The 26,652-nt window shown below is 25.5% G+C and overlaps 5 protein-coding genes across 16 annotated transcripts; 2 read left to right on the plus strand and 3 right to left on the minus strand.

Moving 5' to 3' along the window:
- The first annotated feature begins 263 nt into the window (after positions 1-263).
- Positions 264-3,153, plus strand: mRpS35 (mitochondrial ribosomal protein S35). The gene is made up of 6 exons (XM_035864457.2): positions 264-575; positions 664-1,277; positions 1,401-1,650; positions 2,366-2,555; positions 2,782-2,965; positions 3,040-3,153. Exons 1-6 carry the CDS (start codon positions 467-469, stop codon positions 3,094-3,096), a joined length of 1,404 nt encoding a protein of 467 aa, XP_035720350.2. The 5' UTR covers positions 264-466; the 3' UTR covers positions 3,097-3,153.
- A 622-nt stretch (positions 3,154-3,775) lies between these two features.
- Positions 3,776-7,139, minus strand: LOC118440879 (kinesin-like protein KIF18A). Its single transcript, XM_035864565.2, has 2 exons — positions 4,221-7,139; positions 3,776-4,102 (listed from the first exon to the last, which is right to left on the minus strand). The coding sequence occupies exons 1-2, from the start codon at positions 6,842-6,844 to the stop codon at positions 4,075-4,077; spliced, it is 2,652 nt and encodes an 883-aa protein (XP_035720458.1). The 5' UTR covers positions 6,845-7,139; the 3' UTR covers positions 3,776-4,074.
- A 439-nt stretch (positions 7,140-7,578) lies between these two features.
- mud (mushroom body defect) lies at positions 7,579-13,776 on the plus strand. Of its 4 annotated transcripts, XR_014982269.1 has the most exons (12): positions 7,579-7,687; positions 7,893-7,981; positions 8,132-8,193; positions 8,287-11,495; positions 11,575-11,879; positions 12,014-12,195; positions 12,345-12,499; positions 12,643-12,732; positions 12,817-12,879; positions 13,041-13,157; positions 13,352-13,494; positions 13,661-13,776. XR_014982269.1 is itself a non-coding variant. In XM_035864180.2 (11 exons), exons 1-11 carry the CDS (start codon positions 7,658-7,660, stop codon positions 13,421-13,423), a joined length of 4,374 nt encoding a protein of 1,457 aa, XP_035720073.2. In that variant the 5' UTR covers positions 7,579-7,657; the 3' UTR covers positions 13,424-13,562. The 4 variants fall into 4 exon arrangements, 3 of the variants coding, with proteins under 3 accessions (XP_035720073.2, XP_035720074.2, XP_035720075.2); XM_035864180.2 differs by lacking the exon at positions 13,661-13,776 and having other exon boundaries at positions 13,352-13,562; XM_035864181.2 differs by lacking the exons at positions 12,817-12,879; positions 13,661-13,776 and having other exon boundaries at positions 13,352-13,562.
- Positions 13,777-13,836: 60 nt separating this feature from the next.
- On the minus strand, positions 13,837-22,508 carry SA1 (stromal antigen). Of its 3 annotated transcripts, none has more exons than XM_035864185.2 (20): positions 22,285-22,508; positions 21,937-22,133; positions 21,679-21,845; positions 21,424-21,599; positions 21,169-21,342; positions 20,897-21,101; positions 20,364-20,693; positions 19,692-20,297; positions 19,262-19,604; positions 18,951-19,184; positions 18,686-18,878; positions 18,303-18,489; positions 17,918-18,222; positions 17,586-17,797; positions 17,333-17,499; positions 17,195-17,246; positions 14,808-14,843; positions 14,477-14,650; positions 14,284-14,368; positions 13,837-13,976 (listed from the first exon to the last, which is right to left on the minus strand). In XM_035864185.2, exons 2-20 carry the CDS (start codon positions 22,110-22,112, stop codon positions 13,959-13,961), a joined length of 3,840 nt encoding a protein of 1,279 aa, XP_035720078.1. In that variant the 5' UTR covers positions 22,113-22,133; positions 22,285-22,508; the 3' UTR covers positions 13,837-13,958. The 3 variants fall into 3 exon arrangements, 2 of the variants coding, with proteins under 2 accessions (XP_035720078.1, XP_085513723.1); XM_085657597.1 differs by having other exon boundaries at positions 21,937-22,144; XR_004837905.2 differs by lacking the exons at positions 13,837-13,976; positions 14,284-14,368 and adding an exon at positions 15,527-15,818 and having other exon boundaries at positions 14,547-14,650; positions 21,937-22,144.
- A 348-nt stretch (positions 22,509-22,856) lies between these two features.
- On the minus strand, positions 22,857-26,429 carry LOC118440733 (uncharacterized). 7 transcript variants are annotated; one of them, XM_085657711.1, is made up of 6 exons: positions 26,079-26,429; positions 25,658-25,749; positions 25,311-25,536; positions 24,890-24,941; positions 24,375-24,530; positions 22,858-24,257 (listed from the first exon to the last, which is right to left on the minus strand). In XM_085657711.1, exons 5-6 carry the CDS (start codon positions 24,407-24,409, stop codon positions 23,081-23,083), a joined length of 1,212 nt encoding a protein of 403 aa, XP_085513837.1. In that variant the 5' UTR covers positions 24,410-24,530; positions 24,890-24,941; positions 25,311-25,536; positions 25,658-25,749; positions 26,079-26,429; the 3' UTR covers positions 22,858-23,080. The 7 variants fall into 7 exon arrangements, with proteins under 7 accessions (XP_035720081.2, XP_085513837.1, XP_085513834.1 ...); XM_085657708.1 differs by having other exon boundaries at positions 25,637-25,749; XM_085657712.1 differs by lacking the exon at positions 25,658-25,749.
- Between the last annotated feature and the right edge of the window lie 223 nt (positions 26,430-26,652).

A 26,652-nucleotide genomic window follows, 5' to 3' on the forward strand; every position in this document is an offset into this window, starting at 1 on the left:
GATAAGAGATTATTGTTCGATTGTGGTTTTTTACAAGCATTAGTAATTTATTCAAAAAAACGCGCGAATCGTTTATCAAATCATTCATTTGAATTATTCGAAAAGTTATCTAAAAAACAACAATATTGAATCCATCGTATCATATTCTATCGTTTATACAAAATAAATAAAATATTGATATAATCAGTAATATCATATTATTGATAATATTAAATTATTTTTTTCCATAGCTAATATATTATACTTAAATAAAATATTTTTTTCTTTATTATTTTTTATTCTTTCCAAAAAAACGTGGCAGATGGCAGTGAAATAGTATAAATGGTAATCTAACCTATTTCAAATATTCGAATAAGAAAATGATATGAAGTGCAAATTTAATTGTAAAAGAGTAACAAAGTTTTAACTAAACATAGTTAATAATTATTTCTGCTAACCTATAAAAGTATAATATAGCACTTTTAATATGTTGATATTTATACGGCGTTATGAAAAAAATATAATTTTTCGATTGTCGAAAGTATTTAATTCGACTTCAACATCGAATCAAACAGATACAGAAACTAATACAAAAGGTATGTTTTATTATATTATAATTTAATTTTAAATTCATAAGAACTTCTTTTATCGGTGCTAAATTTTAATAAATTTTTGTATTCGTAGAATTTCGTGTATTAGAATTAATACCACGGAAAAATAAAATTAACAAAGTACAGAAACAAGACAATTCACTGCCTCCAAGATGTGACAAAATGTCTTTTGATCAAGATTGGCCATCAGTTTGGTCTGGTGCTCGTTCTTATAATCCCCACATTGTTCCACTTCCTTTATACCAAGGTTATGTAAAAGGTAAACAAAAACCTCCTGGTAAATATGGAAATGCAGAACTTTTAAAAATACCTAATTTTTTACATCTTACACCACCTGCGATAAAAAGACATTGTGAGGTCTTAAAACAATTTTGCACTAGCTGGCCTAAAGAATTAGATACTGACGAAGAATGTAATCGACATTTTCCACTCGATATAATTACGTCAGATTATTGTTATTCTTCTCCTACAATAAGAGAGCCACTTGCAAGAATTGTAAGCTTAAAAGTAAATTTAAATTCTCTTATCTTGGATAGTCATGCTAAAGATAAACTACTTAGATTAGTTGGAAATAAATATAATCCAGAAACAAATATAATAACAATAACAGCTGATAGATGTCCAACCAGAAAACAAAATTTGGAATATATTGAATATCTACTTGTAGCATTATTTCATGAATCCTGGGTAAGTCATAAAATATAATATTTATAGTTTCCTCCATTCTTTATAAATTTTTCTATAGATTTTACACAGAATTTGTAACGATCAATTCTTTACAAATACTTATTAATAAAATGATATATTTAGCGTATCGAAGCTTGGGAAGCTGAAAAATCTGAAGCTGATATGGAATATTATGATTGGGATAAAAGTAAAAGTCGTCAAAATTTGATTGCATTACACAGCTGGCCAGAATCATCTACTGATGTAGATATTGAAACTATTCCTTCTGGTGTAGAATATAAGGTTGCTGTGTCAGAACTCATAAATCAAGGAGAAGATCAATATGCATTAAACAAATATAAAGAAGCAGTCAAAAATATACTTCATCTGAAATGTATTAATCGAAATTAAAATAAAAAGTTATATACGAAATTATGTATGATAAAATTTTGTTAATTTTATATTATTGTCATTTTATTAATTTAAAATATTGTAAAACTATATATAATTGTTACAAGATATAAAATTATATAATTTCAATGACAATATTATAATTTTATAATTTAATGACATTGAACTTACTTTCTCTCACTAATATTTTGTTAAAAAGAAATGTCTGTTTTTATTTCTTAATCAAATAAGAAATACAAAAATATGAAATAAAATCAACAATAGAAGAAAAAATAATACTATGTATATACGCAGTTAACAATGCATGTAATACGTATGACCGTCACAGTATATTCGGTCACGGTATATTCCAATTACTATAAATTTATATATAATTAGAATACATACTGCATGACCAACAACTAGAGCATGTAATGATTTGAAACAACACAATTATGCACAATGATACGCATTAAATGTATTTATAAATATATGTACATTTCAAAAAATCTGTACTGTCCACTAATACTCGATATGTGGAATCATACAATATAAGGAGAAAAATTGAAAGAAAATTTGATTCTTTATAAATAGAATGCTACAAATAGTAATTTTAATAGTATTAGAATTATCTTGTTTTATTGTTGATTCTAAAGAGGAATCGTATATTTCTTATCTACCGAAAAATGTCAACAATCCAAATTTACGTTTTTCAACAGTGAATAATCCATCATCTTGCAAAAATCTTGCTATTTGTTACCTGAACGAAATGTTTGATATATCATATAAAAAAAAATCGGATATGCATTTTCCATCTATTCAAAAAGAATATGGTAAAAAAGAAACCAATCTTCAAGCAAGAAGTTATTACAATGGTTTCGGAGTACCTGCTACAGCTACGTATTATCCGTAAGTTAATGTTTTAATATCTTAAAAACTCATCTACATTAACCATTTCTATAATATTTTTGGATACATGTAAAAGTGTGCTCATACTTTAGATTTATTACACTTTAATGTATTTCATTATGGATATTTTATTTCAGTGCATATAAACACATGTTAGAATTTAATTATATAAATAAAAATTTAATATTTTGCCATCCGAGCTAAAAGAATCATGTACATATTTCAGGATTTTTGATCCCATTACTGTTTTAGCATCATTAGCATTTTTAGCATTTTTATTGCAATCCTTTGCATCGTTATTTGATCATTCAAGATCCATTGTACCAACAATAATTAATAGTCGTGAATCATCTTCACAATTGAAAAATGTGGGAATTACAAGACGTATACTACATGCATTGGATAATTATGTAAGTACCTTTTCATTTTTACTTACACAGACATATTAATTAATGTTAATTATGTTAACATACCTGTGCTGCAGGAGAACCTTAATGAAGGCTCAATTGAAGACGATCAAATAAACACAGTACCTATATAAGCTATTACAAGATAAAATATATTTATAAAAAAGATATAAAAATATTTTACTAAAACACAGTATATAATATTTATACAGATAGTACTTAGATGTAAAAAATTTTATAATTATAAAAATTATTCGCAAAGAAATCTAATGCATTATAATAATGCTTGTATTAAATTTTTTTTTCTCTTTTGTATTTAATTTATTCTTGACATTGTTATTTATAAAATATTAATTTCGTCAAAATTATACATATTTTTACATATTCTATATTGTCACACTCAAATGTCAACTCATAATAATATATCATTATATACAACTATTTTAATCAACATTAGGTAATTTATTGGATTGTACATTTATAAATTTTTACATTATTAATACTATGAAACTGCACATAATATATATAAATATAAGTATTATGAAATATGCATATAAAGAAATATTAAAGCTATAATGTGCAACTTATGTAATAATAATCTACAGAATGATACTTTATTGTTAATACATTGAATGTGAAAAATAATATGTAAGCAGCATCAAATAATAAAATACTTTCTTTCAAAGAATGATAATGAACTATATTTCAGTCTTATCTCCGAATGTAATATTTGAATTTAATTATAGCAGCCATTAATTAATTTTGCAGATAAATAATAATTATCTAATTCACTTTAAAAATTTCAAATTTATTAGGTTATAAAGAAAATTATTTTTATAAATTAAATAAAAGATGTTATTATGTATATTTAAGAAGTATATAAATACAATATATGAAGTAGAATTAATATAAAAATTCTATTGATATGTTAAATTCATTGTCAATAAATTTAAAATTTTCTCATCATGTTACTATAATCATGTCTGTATTAAATTTCATTACCAACATAGTAAATAGAAAATATATATGTATACCAACAAACAAATTTTGCTTTATTACATACATATAAAATTTACTTCAATGTACTAACTTTTTTATAATTATTATTACAATCATGTTTTAGGTGGAGTTGATGTACATCTGCAAAAATAAAAATCAAAATTTTATTGGAGTATATTGAAATTATATGACTATGAACATCCATTAATATCTCTTTAACCATAGATAATTTTGAATATATTTCCAAAGTATTACTTACTTCTGTCTTGGTTTTTGATAAGGATGTGTAGACCCAAGTCCACGTCTTTCTTTTGTTCTTAGTAACTTTAATGGTATATCTCCTGATGTTATTTTAGATTGTTCTTTGAAGACACATGGCGATGCTTTAATCTTATCCACTTTTAAGTTATTTAGAATAGCAATACTTTTAGCACTCATAACAGAATGTTGTTTTTGTGTATGCTTGTTCTCTTTACCTGGTGATCCTACCATATGACTGAAAATTTTTTGTTTTTGTGACAATTTCTTGAAATGTTTTGAAGACATTTTATTATTTGTATGATTTCTATCTGAAAGTATATGCTTTTTTGCTTTATTCTGTAAGGGTGATGAATCATTTAAATTATTTTTATTTATGTTTTGTATTGAGTTCTGTTCGGTATTTATCATTGAAATGGTTTCATTTTTTTCATCTAATGTAATAGTTGTATTTAAAACTTCTACTGTGTTTCCAGTATCACAAGTGTTTAAATTAAAAGTTGTACTTAAAACGTCCTGCGTACTTCGTCCAGTATGCTCTCCTTCACAAATAACTGATTCTGTAAATATTGGCACTTGATTATTAAGGGGATCTTTTAACTGAGGTATACTTAAACACGATAAGGTATAAAAATCTTTTTCTTCGTCAATCATTTCTGAATCAGACCATTTAATATTTCTAACACCTTCAAGTGATTTAATTAACTGTTTAAATTCTTCTTTCATGTCCTTTGTCATTATCCCATAACCACACATCATACTATAATAACTTTGTAATGTTGGACTTAATAATTTAATTATACTGCACGTAGAATGTAATTCACATTGTTGTAAACTAGAAATTTTCTTAACATGTTCGTATTGCTGTTGCATTATGCATTTATCTATCTCTTGAATTTTAGCAGCATTTATGTCTGTCAATTTTTCATTCATATTTTTATATAAAATCTCTGCATTTATTTTTTGCATTTCTTCTTCTACTGCACATAATTCTTTCCAGATTCCTTCCATTTGTGTTTTTAAGGAATTCCGTTGTCGCTTAAAATAATCTAAAGATTTGTTTACTCTTGTTTTTCCACTTGCATTTTGTTCTTCAGAAGATAAAATATTCACAGCTGCTGTTAAATTATGTAGCCTTTGATCGGCAACCTTTTTATAATGCATTCTACAGCATAAAATCTTGTCTGCACTTTCCAAAGATAACATCTTATCGCTTAATGATTTTTTCTTATTAAACAGGTCCAATAATTTATCATTTATTTCTGATGAATTATCATCTACCTTTTCAATAACTTTGGTTTCCTTTGATTCAGTTGATATTTGTACTAAACCACTTTCATAAGCTACTAACTGTTGTTTTAAGAAATTAATTTCCTTCTTTTGTTCCTCTACTATTTTAATATAACCAGATATATACATTTCGCAAGATACAATGTTCTTCTTAATGCATGTCTTAATTTTCTTAGCTCTATTTGCATATCTGAGGGTGTTATAAGTATCTTCATAATTGATATTAGAAGGTGATATATTAGCAATCATGACAGTTTGGCAATTACCACCAAGAGAATCCTTTAATAGACGAGTGAGTTTTGAATCTCGATATGGTATATGCCTAACACCATCAGCTAAATTATTAATACAGTTTCCAAGTGCCAATAAAGACTTATTTATGTTGGCACCTTCTTTAAATCGAGCTCCTTTACATCCTGTAACTGATGCTCTTTCGGATCCAGCTAAATCAATCATAGACAGTTTTACATGTCTGATCTGACCATTCAACTTATTAGTAATTTGAATATAAACTTGAAAAACTGCATGACTTCGACTGCTTTCTTGATTTGCATCTGTAGGATGTTGAGTACGATTTTTATTACCCTTTGCTAATAAAGATAATAATTCTTCTGCATTCTGTATAGGAATAATTTTAAGTCCTGCTACAATAACTTCACATCTACTGTCTTCTCGTAAATGCAATTGTTCAGACTTATGTAACAAATCTTGAACATTTTCATTATAAATTTCTAAATACGAAACACCTAAATTAAATTCATAATGTCTACTTTGACTTTCTATTTGAGAAAAAAGTTCTGCTACGGTACGATAAGTTATACCAGGATCATTTGTGCTACCCAACATGGTATGAGTTTTCCCAGCACCCGTTGCACCATACGCGAACACAGAACAATTATAACCATTTAAAAGACTAGATATTAAATCTTTTGTAGTTCCTTCGAATATATCGTTATTTGTAGAAGATTCACCAAAAATTTTATCAAAAATAAATTGTAATTCTTTGTTTTGTTTTTTTAGTAAATCACGACCTTTCTGTACAACGCCTTGATAATAAAAAGGATTTTCTTTTTCCTTTGGGTCAAATATTAACATTTTGTCATCAAGAATATTTACTATTGTCTTAGAATTAAGTTGCAACTCGTTAACATTATGTGGTCGAACTCGTATTATTACTTTAATATTTGTCTCAGATTTACTCTTGTTTTGCGATAATGATGCGACGCTTCCACTTGTACTTACTTTTGACACATTTCCAGACAATCGTTTTTTAACAAATTTTCTTACTTTGTTCGGCGAAAATGCCTTAGTTTGATCTTTCTTATTGTATACCATAATGATTAATCCGAGAAAAATTATTCTTAATAATCTAACACTTTTTCAGCGATATTTCGTACAAACGAAAAAATAATCTTCATTAACAGTTTAACTGTATCAATAATGTTCGTCAATTCTTATTCAAATTCCATTAATACTTTTAAAGAGGTAATATCTCTTTCTCTCTCTCCCTATCTGTTCTTCTCAAATTCTTCATTTAATTGCACTAATTATATAAAAAATGTATTACGTTTCACTCAATTTTTCATCATTAACTGCTGTGAACCGTTAATACTATACGCTAAGCTTTAAAATTCAAATCGGTGCAGTTCTGCCAATCTTATATTGTATTATCGAAAATATCTATATCACGAATTACTATAAAAATATCTGGTAATATTCTACTTATTATATAGAAAATCAAGAAATTTTTTCTTTTGACATTAACACCAACTAAAAGATATTAGCGGTTTATATTCAATAAGAAAACGTTAAAAGTTTCAAGAATTATTCTATAAATGACATTTAATTAAGGAACAATATAATGAACATAAATATAAGTTCCTTCTCTATTTACGTTAAAAATATTCATTTATAAAATTTCATTTTGTATACAAATAATAAATATTTAATTATAAAAGTCATTTCTAAAAACTTCTAGATTTTTATCACTTCCTGAAATATCTGACCAATGATCACGTACTTCCGGTACGGTAGTATTTAAGTAAGATTTTTGAAATTAAACGGATCTTGAGCATAGTAATAGAGATCAAACCAAACAAAACGGTTTTTGAAATTTAGTTGAATGAAGTGATATTCATATATTGAATCATGGATTGGTTACATGTTATTATTGAATGGGTAAGAAATTACCTTAAATTGTCTATAAATTAATTAAAATTTGATAAAAAATGAATTCTGATTTATATTTAAATTTACTATCATTATTTTTAATAATTATGTTTATATTTTTTACAAATTTAACAATTAAAAAGATTATAACATTTTTATGTGATTTTCTTTAATTATATTTACTATAATTCTTAATTCATACGTTATATTTCAGATTAATTGTTTAAATGTATTAGAAACACCAATTACAGAAATACAAGAATTACAAGAGAAACAGTTGTATGGACAGTTAATTAAATCATTGTAAGTATCATCTGCAATACAAAAGTTATATACTTTGTTATATAATAAATTTTACTCACAAGTATAAAATATATATTAATTGAGAGCTACAAGAGATGTCAAGTATCAAATTGTTCTTATTTGTATATTAAATGTAATCATTGTTTATAGGTCTTTGAGGAAAGATATAAATGGATCCAATGATAAAGATATCCTTATCACATTTATTAAAGGTAAGTAGATGTATATATATTATAATTTTAAAATAAGTATATATTTGTGAAATTTTAAAAATATTCTTTTCATTGCAATTATATTTCATTTAGATGAATTTCCTGAATTTCAAATTAATAAAGATAAAGATTATCAATATCCTGAAGATGTATATATTATATCGTTATTACTATCTTATGCATGTCAAAATGTTACTTATCATCAACCAATGTGTACAAAGTTGCAACAAGAAATACAAATTAAAATCAAATCTTTTCTTGAAATAGTATTACCTTATGGAAAATCTATTTCTATCGAAATATTAAGAGATGCTATCATGGAGTTAACAGATTCTGAGAATAAAAATATATTGAAAACACCAAATACACGTCCTCTTAAAGAATTTTTTAGTTCTCCAGTAATACGTTCCGCTCAAAGTCACAGAATATTAAACGAAAGAAATCATGAATTAAGACTTTTAAAATCAGAATTAGAAGTGGAGAGGTTTGAAAAAGCAGATCTTCAAGAAGATTTAAAAATTGAGCAAAACAAAGTACAGAGTTTATTGAAACAATTAGAAGAAAAATCTGTAGAAATAAAAAATTTAAAAGAAGAAAAAATAAAATTTGTATCTCCACGATCTTGTAAAAAAGGAAAGAATGCATTGTACAATGAAGATTATTATAAACGAGAAATAAATAAATTGGAGAATCAATTGATACAATTTCAAGATAGTATTATAAAATTAGAAGATCACAAAACCACTATTGCAGAAAAATTAACATTTGTAGAGAAAAAAAATGTAAATCTTAATGACAAATGTAATGACTTAGAAAGATTCATAGAAGTATTAACAACAGAGATGGAGTCGAAAAACAAAGAAATAATAGATCTTAAAATTAGTAATGAAGATTTACGTACGCATTTAAGAAAATTAAATGGAACATCAGTAGAAGACAGTTTTGAAATCGATGGTATTGTATCAGAAAATTCTTTTTTGATGCCTTTAAATACAAGTGAAACTTTAAGTTCTGTGATTGACATTCAACTTCAAGAAGCAAAAAATGAAAATATTTTATTAAAGACACAACTTAATCAGTTAAAGGATAAATTCGAAATGACTTCGAAAGAACATGAAAATTCTATACAGTTAATTTCAACTTTGCAAAATGAAGTGAAAATGTTAAATGATATACAAGTAGAATTAAGTAATGCTCAAAAAAAAATATTGTCTTTAGAGGAAAATAACAAAGCTTTGCAAGATTATAAAATATTACTTAATAATCAATGTAAGAGTTTAGAAGATTTATTAGTACATAAAGACGAACTTCTACTGCAAGGTGAAAAATATGAAAAAGAATTACATGAAAAAATAGAAAATTTGAACAAAGCATTACATGTTGAAACTGTAAAATCTTCTGATTTAAAAACTGCTCTAGTTCAAGTAGAATGCCTTGCAAAAGAACATGACAATATTTTAAAATTGATTGAATCTAAGGATACTGAAATAAGTACTTTATATTTGAATATAAAAAACTTAAATGTGGAAAAAGATCGTTTAATCCACATACAGAAAGAAAGTGATAATAAGACAAAAGAATCTATTATAAAATTAGAAACGCAATTATTAAATAAACAACATTTATTAGAACAATTGAACATAGAAATAAAATTAAAAGATGAAACAATAATGATATTACGATCGCAAGTAGATAAATTGTCTAAAGAAACAATTGCATCAGAAATGAAAATGAAAGAAATTATTATAAATATTCATAAAATAAAATCTATTCAGGATAATGTATTAACGAAACAAGAAAAAGCTTTAAAAGAAAAATTCCTACAATTAGAACACATGCTAACTCAGCTTAATCAGGCAAAAGAAATGCTTTGTTTACAGTTTGAAAATGAAAAATCATTAAAAATTAATTTAGAATGTAAACTTACTAACAAAGATATTATAATTACTGATTTAGAGAATGATATTAGTGAATTGCAAGAGTCTCTTAAAGTAAAAACTGATGAGCTTAATACATATAAAGAATATCATAATACTGCAAATAAAAAAAATAAAGAAATTGTGAAAACATGCAAAGAATTAAAAGACTATATTACAAAATTGAAGTCTACATCTTCACAATTTTCAGATTATACACATGCATATGACAATATTGTTGAGAATATATCAAATACTTCACAGATAAATGATGATGATGAATTCAATATTATATCAGATATAATGCTCTTTGCTATAGATGATATCAAAGCAATTAAAGAAAACGTATTATGTTTTTCTATAAAAAATAAAAATTTAGAAAAAATCATAAATGATCAAAACAAGATTATAAATGAAAATGCAGAAGTTCAAAATGAAAATACAATATTGAAGCAGAAGATACATGATTTTGAAATGTCAGAACAAAATTGTAAGAGTTATATTCAAAATAGCATTAAAGAAAAGGAAAAACTACAAGAGATTATATCAAAAGTTGTTTTATCATTGGGAAATTCGAATGACTCATTTATTTCTTTAAAACAAAAATGGAATCAAGCATTAAATGAATTTAATAATTTATCTATCATTAACAATCTTAAATGTCAGGATATAGAACAATTACAAACAAAAAAGAAAACTCTCCAAAAAATGTTTAATGAATATGATATTAATCATTTTCAAACTATTAAGTCTGTAGTTGACATTTTATGGAAAAAAATTTATAATATGGAGCAAAAATTAATGGACACTTATTTACAATGTTTAAATGATAATAAAAAAAGTTTCACCATTGAATGTAATATAGAAGAAACTTATGTTAAAGAGGAAGAAATAATGAAAGAACTAGAAAACATTGGGAATATGTGCAATGATATTACTAAATCTGAAAAAGAGTTAGAAGTTTTTATGCATTCAATTAATTCATATAAAAAGGATTGTGTAGCTAACCAAGTTAAACAACAAATTGGTAGTGAAAAAAAACTGCAATTACAAATTGATCAATTAACAAAAGAAAAAAAAGAAATGAAGAATAAATTAGATATAATGAGAGTAAGAAATGCAAAATTAGAAAGAACTTTGGAAGAACTTAGAATTGAAAATAAGAAGAATAAAGAAGAAACACATCATAAATCTCAACTGACTAATTTAGATGATTTGAAAAAGCAAATTACACAGTTAAAGCAAGATAATTTATTGTTACAAGAAGAAAGAGATAAATTACATGAAGAATTACAAGAGTATGCTAAAAAGAAAATGTCTGAAATTCAATTAAAGGAGATTCATAGTAAATATGAAATGAAATTAGAAGAAATGAAGCAACAAATGGTAAGTTACTAATAAATTTACTAAGTAATGTTATTTTTTGATTAGCATCATATACTTCTAAATATTGATTATATCTCAGAAAATAGCTTATAATGAGCAAGTAATGAAATTAAACAAAGAACAAGAAAAAGCTATAGAAGGAAAAGTAGAACAATTACAGTCAAAATTGGAACAGCAATGTCAGAAGCATAAAGAGGAAATAACTATATATAAAACACATGTCAATGAATTAAATTCACAGTTTTGGAATGTTGGAGAAAGATTATTAACTGCACAGCAAGAAAAACAAGAAGTTCTACAACAATTGAACGAACTTAAGGTTAAATTACAGAATCAAATAGAACAAAGAACTACAAACTTTTCTATACATCATAGAACTATTAAGTAAGTTTTTAAAAGAAAGAATAATATTTTGAAATTGATCATTTGTTTGTTGTATCATTAGTAATACTTTATAAATTTTGATAATCAATTCATTTCTTTCAATTCTTGATAATCAAGTCATTTTTTTTCAATAGATTAGAAAAACAAGAAATTCCTTCAGAAAATAGTATGCAAGAGAAATCACATATAGTTACAAAAGTATTGACAGAAGAGAATACATATGAAAAACAAAATAGCGCGAGAAATATGCATGCTATGGTCAATGCCTTTAATGCAGAGGATGAAGAAGGAGAAGTTTTTGATAATATTTACTTAGGTAAAAAAGTAACTTATTTAAAAATTATAATATTGGTAAACTACATATAAACATTATAAAATATTATTAGTTTTACTTATATAATGTAATTAATAAAATATAGTATTATTTTTAGTATATAAATGTATTCATATATTAATTTTATACAGCGGATATGAAAGAAGGTCATGGTTTTCCTACAGTAGACTTTGATCGTCTATCTGCATTACAAATGAGAAATTCCCTTTGCAAACCACATTTGAAATCATCTTATCCAGCTGAAACACAATTTCAACCATTATTTTTTACTGAAGAAGAAATAAAAGCAAGTATTTTAACTAATATATATATTATTATAATATGTACTTCTTTTATCTTGTGCTCTGTAACATATATATATAATGTATATTGGTTTCAAATGTTTAACAATATTCTCTTTATTGTAAACATGACTGTGTCGTTTTTTAGACGGGTTCAGTTTCAGAAGATGTATTTAATGATAGTCTCAGTCAAAGCCTCCTTCCTGAACAAAAAACTAAAAGAAAAGATAGAACACAAGTAAGCATACTTTTATTTCTTTCTTTCACCTGATGTATCTTGTTTCCTTTTTGTTTGTGCAATTGTTTGATTGATATATTGTAGACGTCCTATAAAAAACCAGGTCCTCCAACACCTAGCAAAAATGGAGGCAGATTATCTTTACATGTAAGGAATATTTTTTTATAATCATATTTTTATTGATGAATTGATTAATTAATCTTTAATAATTATAAATAACTAAAAATATTTTTGAGATCTTTTAAAAAAAAATTATTGTATTAATTTTCATAAATTTATTTTGTTATTATAATTTATATAAATTTTAGGGTAATGAATTAAGAAGCCCAAATTCAAGAATTTTGAAAGAACGAAATGCTGATAGAAGGGCAACAGCAACACCGCGTCGAAGTAAAGGAATATTTAATTTAAGACGTCAAGATGAGGTAAAAAATGATATAATTAATAAAAATTAATAAAAATAATAAAAAGCTAAAGTAATATAGAATACTCATTTATTATTTTAAATAATTCTTTTATGTAATTTAAATTACAATTGGGTTAGTCATCAGTCAATATTAGTCACAAATCAATATTTACCTTCAAATTATTAGATATATAATAAGCAAATATTTAACAGAATTTTGCAGGTACGCCTAGAACACGAAAATTAAGTAATATGTTTCGGAAGCAACGTACAACTTTGGATTAATATTAATGGACGCAAATGTAAAAAAGAAGATACTTTTTAAGATAGCTGAAACGGGCAAGAATGAAAATCAAGTAAGACAAATATACACATTCCGTATATTTTGTATTTTCTTTTTTGTTTTCTTTTTTTACAATGATGTACAAAATATGTGAATAGATTAATATAATATAAGTAGAATGATAATAATCGTATACACTATTGATAAATTTGTCATTAATATTGGAAAAACTTATTTAGACAAATCATTAAATACTTTGGCAATAACAAGGATAGATTTAAGTTTTTTATCAAATATAACATAATGATATTTATATAATGTCATATGAACGAAATTTATATTATAGAAAAGTCAGTCAGTATTTAGAAATCGTATAACAAAAATTATTAACGATTTTTTTAAAGAGATACATAGTTCGTTAACTACTTGCATTTAAAAAGGGTCCCCATGTATAGCATGCCCTCATGCGTGTACACATACATATGTATGTTGTTTCGAATTTATATATTGATGTATTATATTTTTTAATTCATCCGCTTATTCCGAATCAGATTCCTGTATAGTAAATAATTACAGTACGTCAAAATCTTAAATATCGAAATTATTTTAACTAATAATATATCTTGTAAAGAAATATACTGTATGTCAAATAGTCTTATATAATATATTGAATAATTCATATAATTATTTTTTTAAAGAAAAATAATAAATTAAAACGCACATAAGACTATAAACATAAGTTTAACTATCGCCAGAGTATATGTGTAAATACATCTTCTTATGGAGTCAATGGCATAATAATATAAATAATAAACAAATAAGATTGCAATATATTAAAATTATGAACATATTTTGTACTCACCATATATTGACCTTCAATATATCGGCCCGAATTTCTAGATGTTCTACGTAATTCTCTTGGTTCGGAATGCTCTTGATTTCGCCTCCTTTTAAAAAAATAAAAAAAAAAAAAAAAAATAAAAAAAAAATAAAAAATTGAAAATAAATTATAATTTTTAATTCATTTAAAGAATATTTATATAATATTTACTCACGGCCTCGATTGTATTTGCAAAGTTTTAAGACGAGTATCTATATCCTGTGAAGGACTTGTCGATACGTCTTCTGCCATGGATGCTGGAGACGTTTGTACTAATCCTGATTCTGTTGTCTCATAATATGTATTTGATTTAGAACTACGTGTTATCGAAATTTTTGTAACTGGTAATCTGAAAGTATATAATACAAATTAATACAAATTTAATAATTGAAATAAAAAATTGATATTATATATCGTTATATATCATTTATATTACAAAATGATTGACAAACATACATCGTTCATATTTACTTTTATTGCAAAAAATGTGTACAAATTTTACTTACTGACTTTTCCGTGGACCACGTTTTTTCTTGTGTTTGCTGAAAGATAATTCATAATGATCAAAATAGATTATGCTTATATAATATTGGAATAAAGGGACAAAAATTTAATATTGATATTATTGATAAATGCATTATTAAATATTTTCTATTTAATAGTAAAACAGATCTACGTAAATTTTATATTATCTATATGTATATGTATATATATGTATGTGTGTGCGTGTATATATATATATATATATATATTATACATATACGTATATTAACACATTTTTATATTATTAAAAACTGTAACTGTATAATTAATTTGTGTGTATATATATGTATAAATAAATAAATAAATAAATATATATATATATATATATATATATATATATATATATATAAATTAACATTTGTTACTTACAGAATTAACCCAAGAAGTAAAACAAAATATGTGTAAGGTAACGATTATAGAGAACGGCGTGTTGTACATATCTGAAACTATTCCAATTTAGGAAATGTGAAACAATGGGTTAATTCTGTCACATTTCCCATATAATTTATTAAATTTGAAAAATGCATAGCATGCTCATTAATGCCAATTTCCAATTGCTTAAATATAGGATTTGGGAACTCTGGGAATAGAAGGTCTCATTTAAATTAATATTACATATGTTTTGTATCTATCACCAATTTGTATTATTGATATATAAACAGGATACAAAGTTTAAACTTACTTGGTTTTAAATATGTATGTTGGATAAGAATACACACATCGTTCTCTATGTACTATTTTTTTCACTTTGTCCAAAAATATTATAATTCACTATTATTTTTCTTCTGTTGTTGTTATCTTAATTCTAATTTAATGTTGACTTTTTTTTTATATAAATTGATTCTAAAGCAGGCACCAGGTATAATTAATGTCATCAATTTCTTATATAATTTTTGCCCCTTATATATATTAACACATATTTTATTTTATATTATTTAAAATTGTAATTGTAGATCGCTTAACAATCAGGTAGCCTGCAACAAGCAGTTTATCAAAGATTACTACCCATGCAAGAGAATACTATCATAATACTAGTTTAGTTAGAATCAAGCAAAAACAAGCAACTGCAAATATAAATAATAAATTCGTTCAGACATTTTTAATAGAATTTGATTATAATGAAAGACCACTTGTTCAAATTACTAAACTATAAGAAAATTTTCAATAGTTCAAATAGTATTTATAAATATATTCAAACAATTCTTGTAGTAAAAATTAAAAAATATATATAATTTCTGAAATACATATATTTTCCATAAGATAAGTATTTCAAATTGAGTAATTAACAACAAGTGAAATTAATTGATTTAGTATCATATTCCAATTTATTTTATTCATATTTTAGATTCATATAGATTCATATTCAGTGCACATAAATTAGTAGGATCTTCTATCCTATTGCATACATTGTGCTCACTGATTTGAATATATTTTATTTATGTACACATATTTCTAACATTAAACAATAATTATGTATTATGTATAAAAACAAAATATAATTTATATTTTATATTATTCAAAATAGTAAATTTTGTTTGAAAGAACGATTATGTACCTATTAAGTCATAATCAAAAACTGAATGATATAGTAAATAAATAAAATAGATAAATTTTAATTATAAAAAATTATTATAAAATAATAATAATTTTTCAAATAATATTGTAAAAATTATTTATAAAAATTTACTATAATGAATATAAGTGATAAATAAAATTTATACAGATGTATAATCTGTATTTGTTTTATAGATACGTATTTTTATAGATATGTATTTATAGATACGTATTTTTATAGATATGTACTTATAGATATGTATACATATACATATATATATATACATATATATATACATATATATACATACATACATCATACATACAAACACACATACATATATATATATATAAAATAGTTAGGCATATTTAGTAAAACAGCACATTCAAAATGTTTTGAAATATAATAAAGCATCAATAGATACAAAAACAGCAAAATTAAAGATAAAGTAAAATAATTATGTATATTTACATTCAATTATATAATTTTATGTGATTAAAATAATAATGCAGAAGGAAAATGCACCATAACTAAAGGCTACTATTTGCCGTTTGCAATAATATTATTTAATTATGTTAATTAATCAGTATATTTAAAAAGCTGTTAAATGAAATGTTAGCCTTTTTATTGCAATGGTGATTTAACAAGATTAAGAAAATTCATAAAAGATTACTATTTTATTTAAAAAAAGCAATTGGTTGCATTTGCATTCGATTCTACATTATTAATAATTACAATAGAAAAAGATAAAAAAATGCTTAAATTTAAAACAGATCTTAAATACACCTAACTTACCCTGAAAATTCATGATCGGAACCTTCATCGGCTTCATCCGCATCTTCTTCCTCTGCAAAATAAATAATATCGTATATATTACCAATGTATTAAAAGTATATATAATATATATTTTAAAAACATAAAATTTTAACTGACCGGCTAAATGATCCTTTTTACGTCTTGTGTATGCCCGTTTACTTGTTACTGGAACTTGATCAGTCTCTCCATGCAAAAGACTATTTCTATATAAAAGTAATGGTTGCCAATCTTCTCCTCGTGAAGAAGGCATACCAGCTTGTAATCTTCTATCTAAGAAATTTAATCTGAAAAGAACACAAGAATATTAGATTAATCAATAAAAAAAAAACAAATATTTTATACCAAATAATATGTTATAAATAATACTTACACAACGCGTTTATCCTGTTTTAACAATTTGTTTGTAAATTCCGATAAAATTTCTAGGAAAGAAAGATTAGGTGGTGGACCAGTTGGATCTTGCTCTATACCATCTGGAGGAGTAATAGCAAATAAAACTCCTGCTCTATGTAAAGCTGTAATTGCTTCGCGATTTTTCACGGCATCCAAACCAAATGATAAAGCAAATCGTTTAGCCAATTCCTAAAAGTTTCAAATATAATCAATTATTATGTTATATGTTAATGTATGTTAAAATAAAAACTTTTTTTTTTATTTATTATTTCTTAATATGTATAAAGTAACAGTTATTATAAAACAAACCTTAATTGCAATGAACTCCTCGCTATTTCTATTAACCTTGCCTTTTTCCATAACGATTTCATTATATAAAATATTTAAACTGTGCTGCATTGTTAAAGCACAATTCGTTTTATTAATATCTCTGGCTTTACCTAAGGTAGTTTTTATTATATCTCCATAATCATTATAATATTTTACATAATGCTTAAATACATCAGCTGCTGCTTTTGTTGGAATCATATTATAAACGATAAGTTTACAATAACCAGCTAGAAAATTTCGTCTTTTATGTAATTCTTCGATCTTTGAATGCTCATCATGTTCATCTGTTGTAATTATAACAAAGATTAATTTTTTTAGATTGAAGAAAGTTATACATTCTTTAGTAATATAAATAAATAATTACCATCTTCCTCTTCACAAAAAACATATTCTTGTATAAATCGATTAAGCATGTTTTGCATTGCTTGGTCAGGTTCATATACTAATTGAGACATTAATATATTAGGATGAGTAGCCAATTGATTACAAAATACTACTAGTAAATCACATATCGTATTATACGCTTCCTCTCTTAGAATTGGCGGCGTTGGCTGTTTAATATTAATTTATTATATATATATATATATATATATATATATATATATATATATATATATATATATATATATATATATATATATATATATATATATATATATATATATGTATACACACACACGCGCGCGCGCACACAAACACACGGTATTTCTTTTAGTAATTAAATATTATATGTGATAATAAACTTACCACTGTGCCATTATCACTACTAACAAAATGACGCATAGAAGCCATAAATGAATGTAGGCGCTCCTTCAATTGACGACATTCATCTTCTCCACGATTTCCTGAATCAGCAGCTTCCATCAAATGATGTTGACCCCATAAGATAGCGAAAAAACATGCACTAATACAATACTTTACAGCTTCATGAGGTAAACACCTGAAAAAAGTGGGATTTTTTATAAAATCAAACATTATCTACTAGTTAAATCCAGCAAGAAAAAAATAATACTTTGAAGGATCTTTTGCATCTTCAATGTCTTTATATAAGGAATCCCATATTCCCCAAGGATTCATGTTATGACAAGAATAAAATATAGATACTTTTTTTAATGATTGAACAACATTGAATATTTCATCTTCATCTGGTTCTTCATCTCCTTCTATTAAATTTCTATACTCATCTATTGCCTCTTTATACTTATTTACAATAGAATCAATTAAAGTTGAGCGTGCCACGTCGCATCTGTAAAATTTATTTTCAAAAGGTTTCAATGTGTTATTTTGTTATAAAATATAAAATTTTCTAATCATTAAATGTACCTTGTGAAGATTGCATGACCATCAACACACATATTTTCCAAAGTTTTAGCTGCAGTATCAAGAACTTCGGTATCATGTATTTTTTCAACAATTGCATGAATTTTGGTTAATAAAGAATCTAAATTTTGCTCTTGACGTGATTTTGTATAAATATCCAAATCAAAATATTGTGGAATAGCAAGCAGATTTGCTAATTTTTCTGGATCTGCTCTATATTTATCAAGTAGATGTGGCAATGTTTGAATAAAATGTTCCGTTAATCGTTGTTTGTCATCATGCACTTGTTTCAATTCTTTTACAGATAAAATCTTACGTGTTGGACCGCGTCCAACAGGTGCTTCTCCTATTTTTATACACGTAATTATTATTAATTATAAAATATAAATTTATATAAATATATTAAAAGATAAATTATATAATTGTATCTAACCTGTTGCTGCTTGTTTTATACAACAAACCATTAATTCAATAAGAGATGTTTCTTTCTGATTATCTAATGCTTCTTCCTCAGGACCAGCTTCTTCTAACAACAAATCTGTCATACATTCCCAATCTTTCATCATTTGATTAGTTTCAATTAAAGAATCAACTAGATATGCTCCATGTTCATGAAGTTCAGATTCAATAAAAAATAGTACAAGATCACGTATCAATGGAGTGTTTGGTAAACGTTTTTTGCCACGTTTTGTTTTTACCCCAGCGATGGCTTCATCATCTGGTCTGAACAAACGTTCGTTTAAAAATTCTCCTGCTGCTTGTGCGACAGCACGATGAGATGAATAAACAAGTTCATAGACATGTTCACAATCTTTATCTGTAAGAATTTCTCTATGATGTTTTAAAATAGATATAACTAGTTTCACAGCTTGCACTGCTACATCATATTCTTTATCTAATGTCATAGCAACAATTCTATCCTTAAATTTACTAGTAAATAATTCAAGCTTTGTTTTTAACTCTTCAGAAGCATATAAAGGTTGCAATGCTTGAAGACATTTTAATCGAACTTCTCCAACTTTATCATGTAACGTCCAACCTAAAAATTAAATATAAAAATGAGATATTTTTAAATATTATTAAATTATACTCAATTTCTACTAACCAATATATTTTAGATATGAATCATCCAAAAAATTTTGATGAAATTTTTTCATCCAAACTCCAATCTCTGCCATACAAATTGCTCGTATTTCTGGTAAAGTATCTCTATATCTATGTACAAATACGGACTTAAACATATACGTAAGCATATTTTTTATCTCATCCATATTCTCTTCTAATTCTTTTCGTTTAGCCATTAAAGATTCAAGTCTATCTGCTGCTCTTTTTTCTCGTGCTTTTTGTCTCTCTGCTTCATATTGTCGCTGAGTATTATCCAAATTTATTGAGACAGTTAAAGCAACATCTACTAGAGCAGTCATTAATTTCATAGCTAAGCATATATAAAATTATAATTAAAATAAATATAACACGCATATAAATATGTATGATATTGTAAATGATTTGAGCTCATAGATATATTTTTCATAAGTATTAAGGATATATGTGAAAGTTATCATGCTGCGGCTATGCGTAATTATATTATTATATAATATATATATTATTAAGTTAAATATATATTGAAGTTATACATACCAGCAAGTGTAGCTGTGTGTCTAAATGCTCTTACTTGTGAGTCAGATAGACCTGTTAATAATGAAATGACATTGTCCATCAAAAATTGATCATAAATAATGGAGTATTGACACTGTCGAACTAATATTTGTACAAATTCACAGAAATTTGCTCGAAATTTTTTCCATTGTTGTCCAGTCATAATTAATGGATACTCTCCACTTTCCTATAATGAATTATATATACATTAATAATAATTTGGTAAAAAAGAATAATAATAAAAATATATATACTTCATCAAACTCTTCAGTCATTTTACGTATTATTGCTACATGCTCCATAGTTGCTTGCATTTCTGAAGTAATACGTCCTTTACAACCACTTGCATTGATAAAAAATTGCATTAACATAAGTAGTGCATTTTCTCTATTACTTTTATACTTTTCTATCCAATCGTCCACAATGGTCTACCAATAAAATATTTCTTTAAACAAATATTACACACATTGTCCTTTCTATATTAATAATTAATTTTGTGAATAACATACAGTAAGGGACGAACGATTATTTCTAATAACATAATAAAGACTAGCTTCATCCTCTAAACTGTGAGAATGATGTATACGTCTTCCACGGCCACGTCCACCTCCTCGACCTCTACTAGTAGTTGTTGGAATAAAATCTGTGTCAATTTCCTTGTATTTTGGTTGTTGTATAGAACCTCCTTGGTTGTTGTATGGAAACAAAAGTTAATTAAACTTTCTGTTATTTATAACTAATTTTTTTACAATTACAAAATATACCTCGTAATCTGGCACGTGTATTCCGTGTAATTCTCATATTAGCAGGTGTCGCAGGTGTCATTGGTTGTTCAAATTGCGCTTGATTATCAAAATTAGTAGACTGTTCTTGATATTGTTGTTGTGATGTGCCAGGAGAACTATAACTTTCAGAAGAATAATGCTCAGGCCTAGAAAAACCAACATATAAAACAAAAATATCATTGTAAAAATACTATTGGTACATTTATACTATTTTAATAATTACAAATATGTATTTACGTGGGATTATGAACTGGTGTTCGAGATACATTATTATAGGATGTATATGAAGAATATGATTCATTTGCATCAGCAGTATTATCATTTGATGGAGTCATGGGTGTCATAGGTGCCTCATATTCTGGAGGTACCGGATCATCCATACGTATTCTTTTACCACCTCTTCTATGCATCATTATGACAATTCTTGTACCTTTCTACAACAAACCTTAAACAAAATTAATAACAAAATATATATGTGAAATATTATTAATACATAAGACTGATTTTTTAATTGATAATATGTATACATACAACACAATGTATATATAATACACAATTGTAAATTATAAATATAATATTTCAAACCTTTATGAAGTCCTCGGATCATCCGGAAACTAAATAATTTCAAATGTTCGAAATTTCTTTAGCTTCTAAGACAACTTATACAAATACAATTATATTTATAAAATTACTGTAATATACTTTAAATAAAATAATTTTTAAATGTTACAGTTAACTATAAAACTCATATTTAATGTTATATATACATATGTATATATTTTGATATTTGACTTGATATGACTCAATAACTCAAATGCGCGTGAGCAGTTATGATACTAGATGGGAAAAAACATAGAATGCAGTAGTTACCTATTTTGATTGGCTGATTTCAAACTTTACCAAAAAGTGATAAACTAAGCGCGCGAACATATAAAATGATGAAAGATAAAATAATATCGAGTGAATTATAATGCTTAAACTGTTTTATATAAAACTAAAGAATCATCTATTGTTAATTTAATCATGTGATATTTAAATATTTACTTCAAATTTGGAAATATTTAAATAAAAATTTCCAAATAAATTTCTATTAGTTCATATTTTATTATTATATACATTTGCCAATAATTAATACTTTACTATAAATGTAAAATATACTTATAAAAAATTGACATTAGTTGATTTCCAAGCTCGTTTTCGAACCTAAATAATAGATCAAGGTACAATACTTTTATTTTTATAAGTAATTAATTGTATATTTGTATCTTCTTACATAAATATACAAGTATTTATTAATCACATTATGTATTATGCATATATATAAATACATATATATACACACACACACGCGCGCGCGCGCATTTATCTATTTGTATTATCATTAATTTCTGACACCTGGTACTCTATACAAAAACTCTCCATCATCATCATAATAACAATCAGAAATTCTGTAAGTTTTGCCTTTTTGGTATATATTTTGTGGTATTTGTATTGGTCGTGAATATAGTTCATGTTCTTCTATTTTTTTATTCCATGCTTTCACATAAGTGTCTAACTTGGAATCATTTTTGTCTGTAGGAACAAGTTGAGGTGGTTCACTTTTTTTTATAGAAGTTAGTGTTTTTTCTTGGTTTGATGTTGAAAAACTCAATTCTTTTTTTTCTTCTACTTCTTTTTCTTTGTTTTCTTCTACTTCTTTTTCTTTGTTTTCTTCTACTTCTTTTTCTTTTAATGCTTTTATATGCTCTGATTGTACAATATCGTCATTAATATCAGGAAATGTATTGTCAAGTTTTTTAAGCTGATTTTTATAAGCATTTAGTAAAGTAATGCCTTCTTCTGGACATTTTGCATAAATTTTTGTAAGCTCCTTCTTTGCAAATTCATCGAAAGTAATTTTATTTTTAGACGAGACTGAATTGTATCCAATTAATGCTATATTATCTTTATGCAATATTTTCTGTTTCATAGGACTTCCTTTGTCAAGCATATTTTTTGAAATAGTATTATTATTAATAGTATTATTTAAAAGATTTGTATCTGTAATTGCTTCGGTATTATTTTGTAATATTTTATTATTGCATTGATCACTTCTATTCTGATCTAAATAACTTTGTACAATATTTGTAAAAAAAGTACTTTTTGGTTTTGGAAGTTCAGATTTTGGTGGTATTAACTTTTCTGCTAAGAGATGTCTGTTAGGTAAAACAATCTTTCTATCTTTAAATTTTGCTAAATGTTCTCGCAAAACAGGACTCACAGATAATTTTCCTGTTTTAAATAGTTTCCAATTATTAATAACAGTAGCATCATATTGCAAAATTCGTTTTACTGATTTGTAAGACCAATTTGACTTTAAAATTTTTTTAATAGTATTTGGTAAAGCTGGAAAACTTTTACTTAACATTTCTACAGTCCATTCTTCTGGATTATTTTGATGCAGTTTTAATATTTGATCTTTTTCAACAGACGTAAGGAAGTTAGGATCCTTGTCTTTTTTAAAATATTTTGTTGCAACAATTTGATTCTTGAGTTTGATTCTATTTTTTATCACTTCCCTAAAAATTATATAGATATTACTATATGATACAAATGGATATATAATATTTGATCCTGGAGCAATTCTAAACATATAATAATTCAATATAAGTTAGAATATCTACGAGATAATTTACCGCTCATAATTTTTATGAAACTTATCAGCATTCATGAATTCTGCTTCAAATTGATCTAAATCATGAAAATCCAATTCTTCGAGGTTAACTTCTGATCCAACATCTTCTAATATCTTTAATTTACTTCGAATACCAACATTTTTTCTACTATATGCTCTATAAGATACATATGATACTATTCTGAATACATTCATTATAAAATATTTTTATTTAATTATATATTTTATTTTTAAATACATTTAACAATAATTGGATGTATGCGATCTACTCCGTTCTAACCTTTGTCATACGAAAAAGTATTTTGAATTCAGCCATTAAGGCTCTTCACTATTTTTTGTTCGAAGCGTATATGACTTCAGCGACAGGTATGTACAAAACATGAACTATGAGACAAGCGGAAAACATTGTTTTCATCATGCGTCTATCGTATCAGTGTATATGCTCGTTTAATCCCTTTACGCGTATATAACAATTGATTCTCTATGGCTAGAGTAAAAAGTAGACTATGAACTTACACTTTTCAGTTTCTCATATGTATATCTTTTTTTGATGATAGAGTACGTCATGCTGTAATCCGTGTTAAATACGATGTCGGTTGTTTCACGATAAAAGAATAAAAGAATAATAAATATAATTAACACATATAACAATTAGTATATAAATTTGCAAATTTAAAGAAATTATCTTTGAACCTAACTATATCTTATCTATTTGCCTGTAGAAGTATTATTGGCAATATAAAATATTAATACATAATCAGAATTAGATCAAAAAGATTTTGAAAATACATTGAAATATGCAGCCATTTATTTGGTAGTAATTGTATTATATGATTTATACAGACTTCACTAGTAATACCGATCTAATTTTCATTACGAGGAAGTTGCTGCATATGATAATTGTTGACTCTACTCTAAAATCCACGTTTCGCGATACCTTTCCACTTCGGGAGCTTCAAGCTTCTTAATTAACAGGAAAAGTATGACACTCCGCTTACGGATAGCTTCATCGTCCGATACCATCAGTTTCAGACATAATGGATTATTAAGCACGATCGTTCGTGCTTTCTGAATTTCTGGGTCCTATTCATGGGTCCCACCTGAGACTTAGAATTAATAAGAGTAAATAAAGAAAACGCTACGTGCGCAATTGCAATAAAGTTCTGAAACAAAAAAATACGAACAAAATAAGTAGTATCACTATATAAATTATTGAAAAAAATGTGATATAAAAACATATTTAAAATATTCATTGATACTTGCAGCAAAAACATTCATAGAGACCTTCGATGTATCGACATCAGAAGAACTGATCCGGTAATTGTCAAAGTCAATAAAAAGTCCGAATATATCGATATTGCATGTGGCCAACAATCCTGAGATGAAAATTTTTAAGTATTGGAATTTTAAATTGAAACTATTTTAAGTTCCCCGCGCATTTCCGTTTTTTTAATAATTAAATAAATATACTATTGTTTAAATATTAGTTTATTGTACTACATTTACATTAAAGATCGTTTAAATAATTGAAAAATTATCGAAAGTATTAATTTATAAATTTTCACGTTTAAAATGAGAGAGTTTCGATGTTCGCAGTACAAATGAAAACCAATTCGATAATCGTAAAAGTTTTTGTGACATTAGACACAAATTTTTTTATTTTTGCCATAGAATCATCTGTCCAAAAAGTGACCAAGTAAGTTACCGTAGATTCTCTGTGCAAGTATCGTGAAACGTATTTCTTTTGTTTGGAATGATTCAGAAAATCTGAGCAGTAGCTATTCACGTATTCAAACTAGCAGGTAATTACTGCTTCACGGAATAAACATATCCCATTTAAGCGTGATGTGGAAATCAGTAGTGGGGATAGGAGCTTCTTTTCTTTTGCCGCAAATTTCGAGGGGCGCCACAGTATAAAATTTTTTTACGCGAAAAATGTCGAAAATAGTATTTACGCCAATAATGAGAATAGGTGTAATTCTTTACCAATTTTAATGGACAAAATCTCGTTAAAGACGAAGGTTTCATTTAGGATATATCTTCTTCGAATTTTTGAAAAAACTTTCTATTAGTGCATAAATTATTCTTGAAGAATACCATTTTTTAACACGATTTTTTTCAAAGAAAATAAAGCTTTTTCAAAAATTCAAAAAAAATGTCTTAGATTAAACCTTTATTTTTAAAATAAGACTTTGTTCATCAAAATCGATTAAGAATTAAGTCTATATTTAATGTTTAATAGATTCATTTTTTTTTAATAATTTTCAATTGAGAAAAAA

The sequence above is a fragment of the Vespa mandarinia genome, chromosome 6 (assembly GCF_050613455.1).
Source record: "Vespa mandarinia isolate Hongniang chromosome 6, ASM5061345v1, whole genome shotgun sequence".
In the NCBI taxonomy this organism is placed as follows: Eukaryota; Metazoa; Arthropoda; class Insecta; order Hymenoptera; family Vespidae; genus Vespa; species Vespa mandarinia.

What these genes read in the sequence shown, in the direction of transcription:
- mRpS35 (XM_035864457.2), top strand. Translation starts at nt 467, where the DNA reads ATGTTGATATTTATACGGCGTTATGAAAAAAATATAATTTTTCGATTG. An exon ending in CATTATTTCATGAATCCTGG is followed by an intron (nt 1,278 to 1,400) that starts GTAAGTCATAAA and finishes TGATATATTTAG; the next exon opens with CGTATCGAAGCTTGGGAAGC. An exon ending in TACATGCATTGGATAATTAT is followed by an intron (nt 2,966 to 3,039) that starts GTAAGTACCTTT and finishes CCTGTGCTGCAG; the next exon opens with GAGAACCTTAATGAAGGCTC.
- LOC118440879 (XM_035864565.2), bottom strand. Translation starts at nt 6,844, where the DNA reads ATGGTATACAATAAGAAAGATCAAACTAAGGCATTTTCGCCGAACAAA. An exon ending in TATCAAAAACCAAGACAGAA is followed by an intron (nt 4,103 to 4,220) that starts GTAAGTAATACT and finishes TTATTTTTGCAG; the next exon opens with ATGTACATCAACTCCACCTA.
- mud (XM_035864180.2), top strand. Translation starts at nt 7,658, where the DNA reads ATGGATTGGTTACATGTTATTATTGAATGG. An exon ending in AAGAAATGAAGCAACAAATG is followed by an intron (nt 11,496 to 11,574) that starts GTAAGTTACTAA and finishes ATTATATCTCAG; the next exon opens with AAAATAGCTTATAATGAGCA. An exon ending in ATACATCATAGAACTATTAA is followed by an intron (nt 11,880 to 12,013) that starts GTAAGTTTTTAA and finishes TTTTTTCAATAG; the next exon opens with ATTAGAAAAACAAGAAATTC.
- SA1 (XM_035864185.2), bottom strand. Translation starts at nt 22,112, where the DNA reads ATGATGCATAGAAGAGGTGGTAAAAGAATACGTATGGATGATCCGGTA. An exon ending in ACACACAGCTACACTTGCTG is followed by an intron (nt 20,694 to 20,896) that starts GTATGTATAACT and finishes ATATATGCTTAG; the next exon opens with CTATGAAATTAATGACTGCT. An exon ending in TTCATATCTAAAATATATTG is followed by an intron (nt 20,298 to 20,363) that starts GTTAGTAGAAAT and finishes TTTAATTTTTAG; the next exon opens with GTTGGACGTTACATGATAAA.
- LOC118440733 (XM_035864188.2), bottom strand. Translation starts at nt 24,568, where the DNA reads ATGAATGTATTCAGAATAGTATCATATGTATCTTATAGAGCATATAGT. An exon ending in TTTCATAAAAATTATGAGCG is followed by an intron (nt 24,258 to 24,374) that starts GTAAATTATCTC and finishes TATAATTTTTAG; the next exon opens with GGAAGTGATAAAAAATAGAA.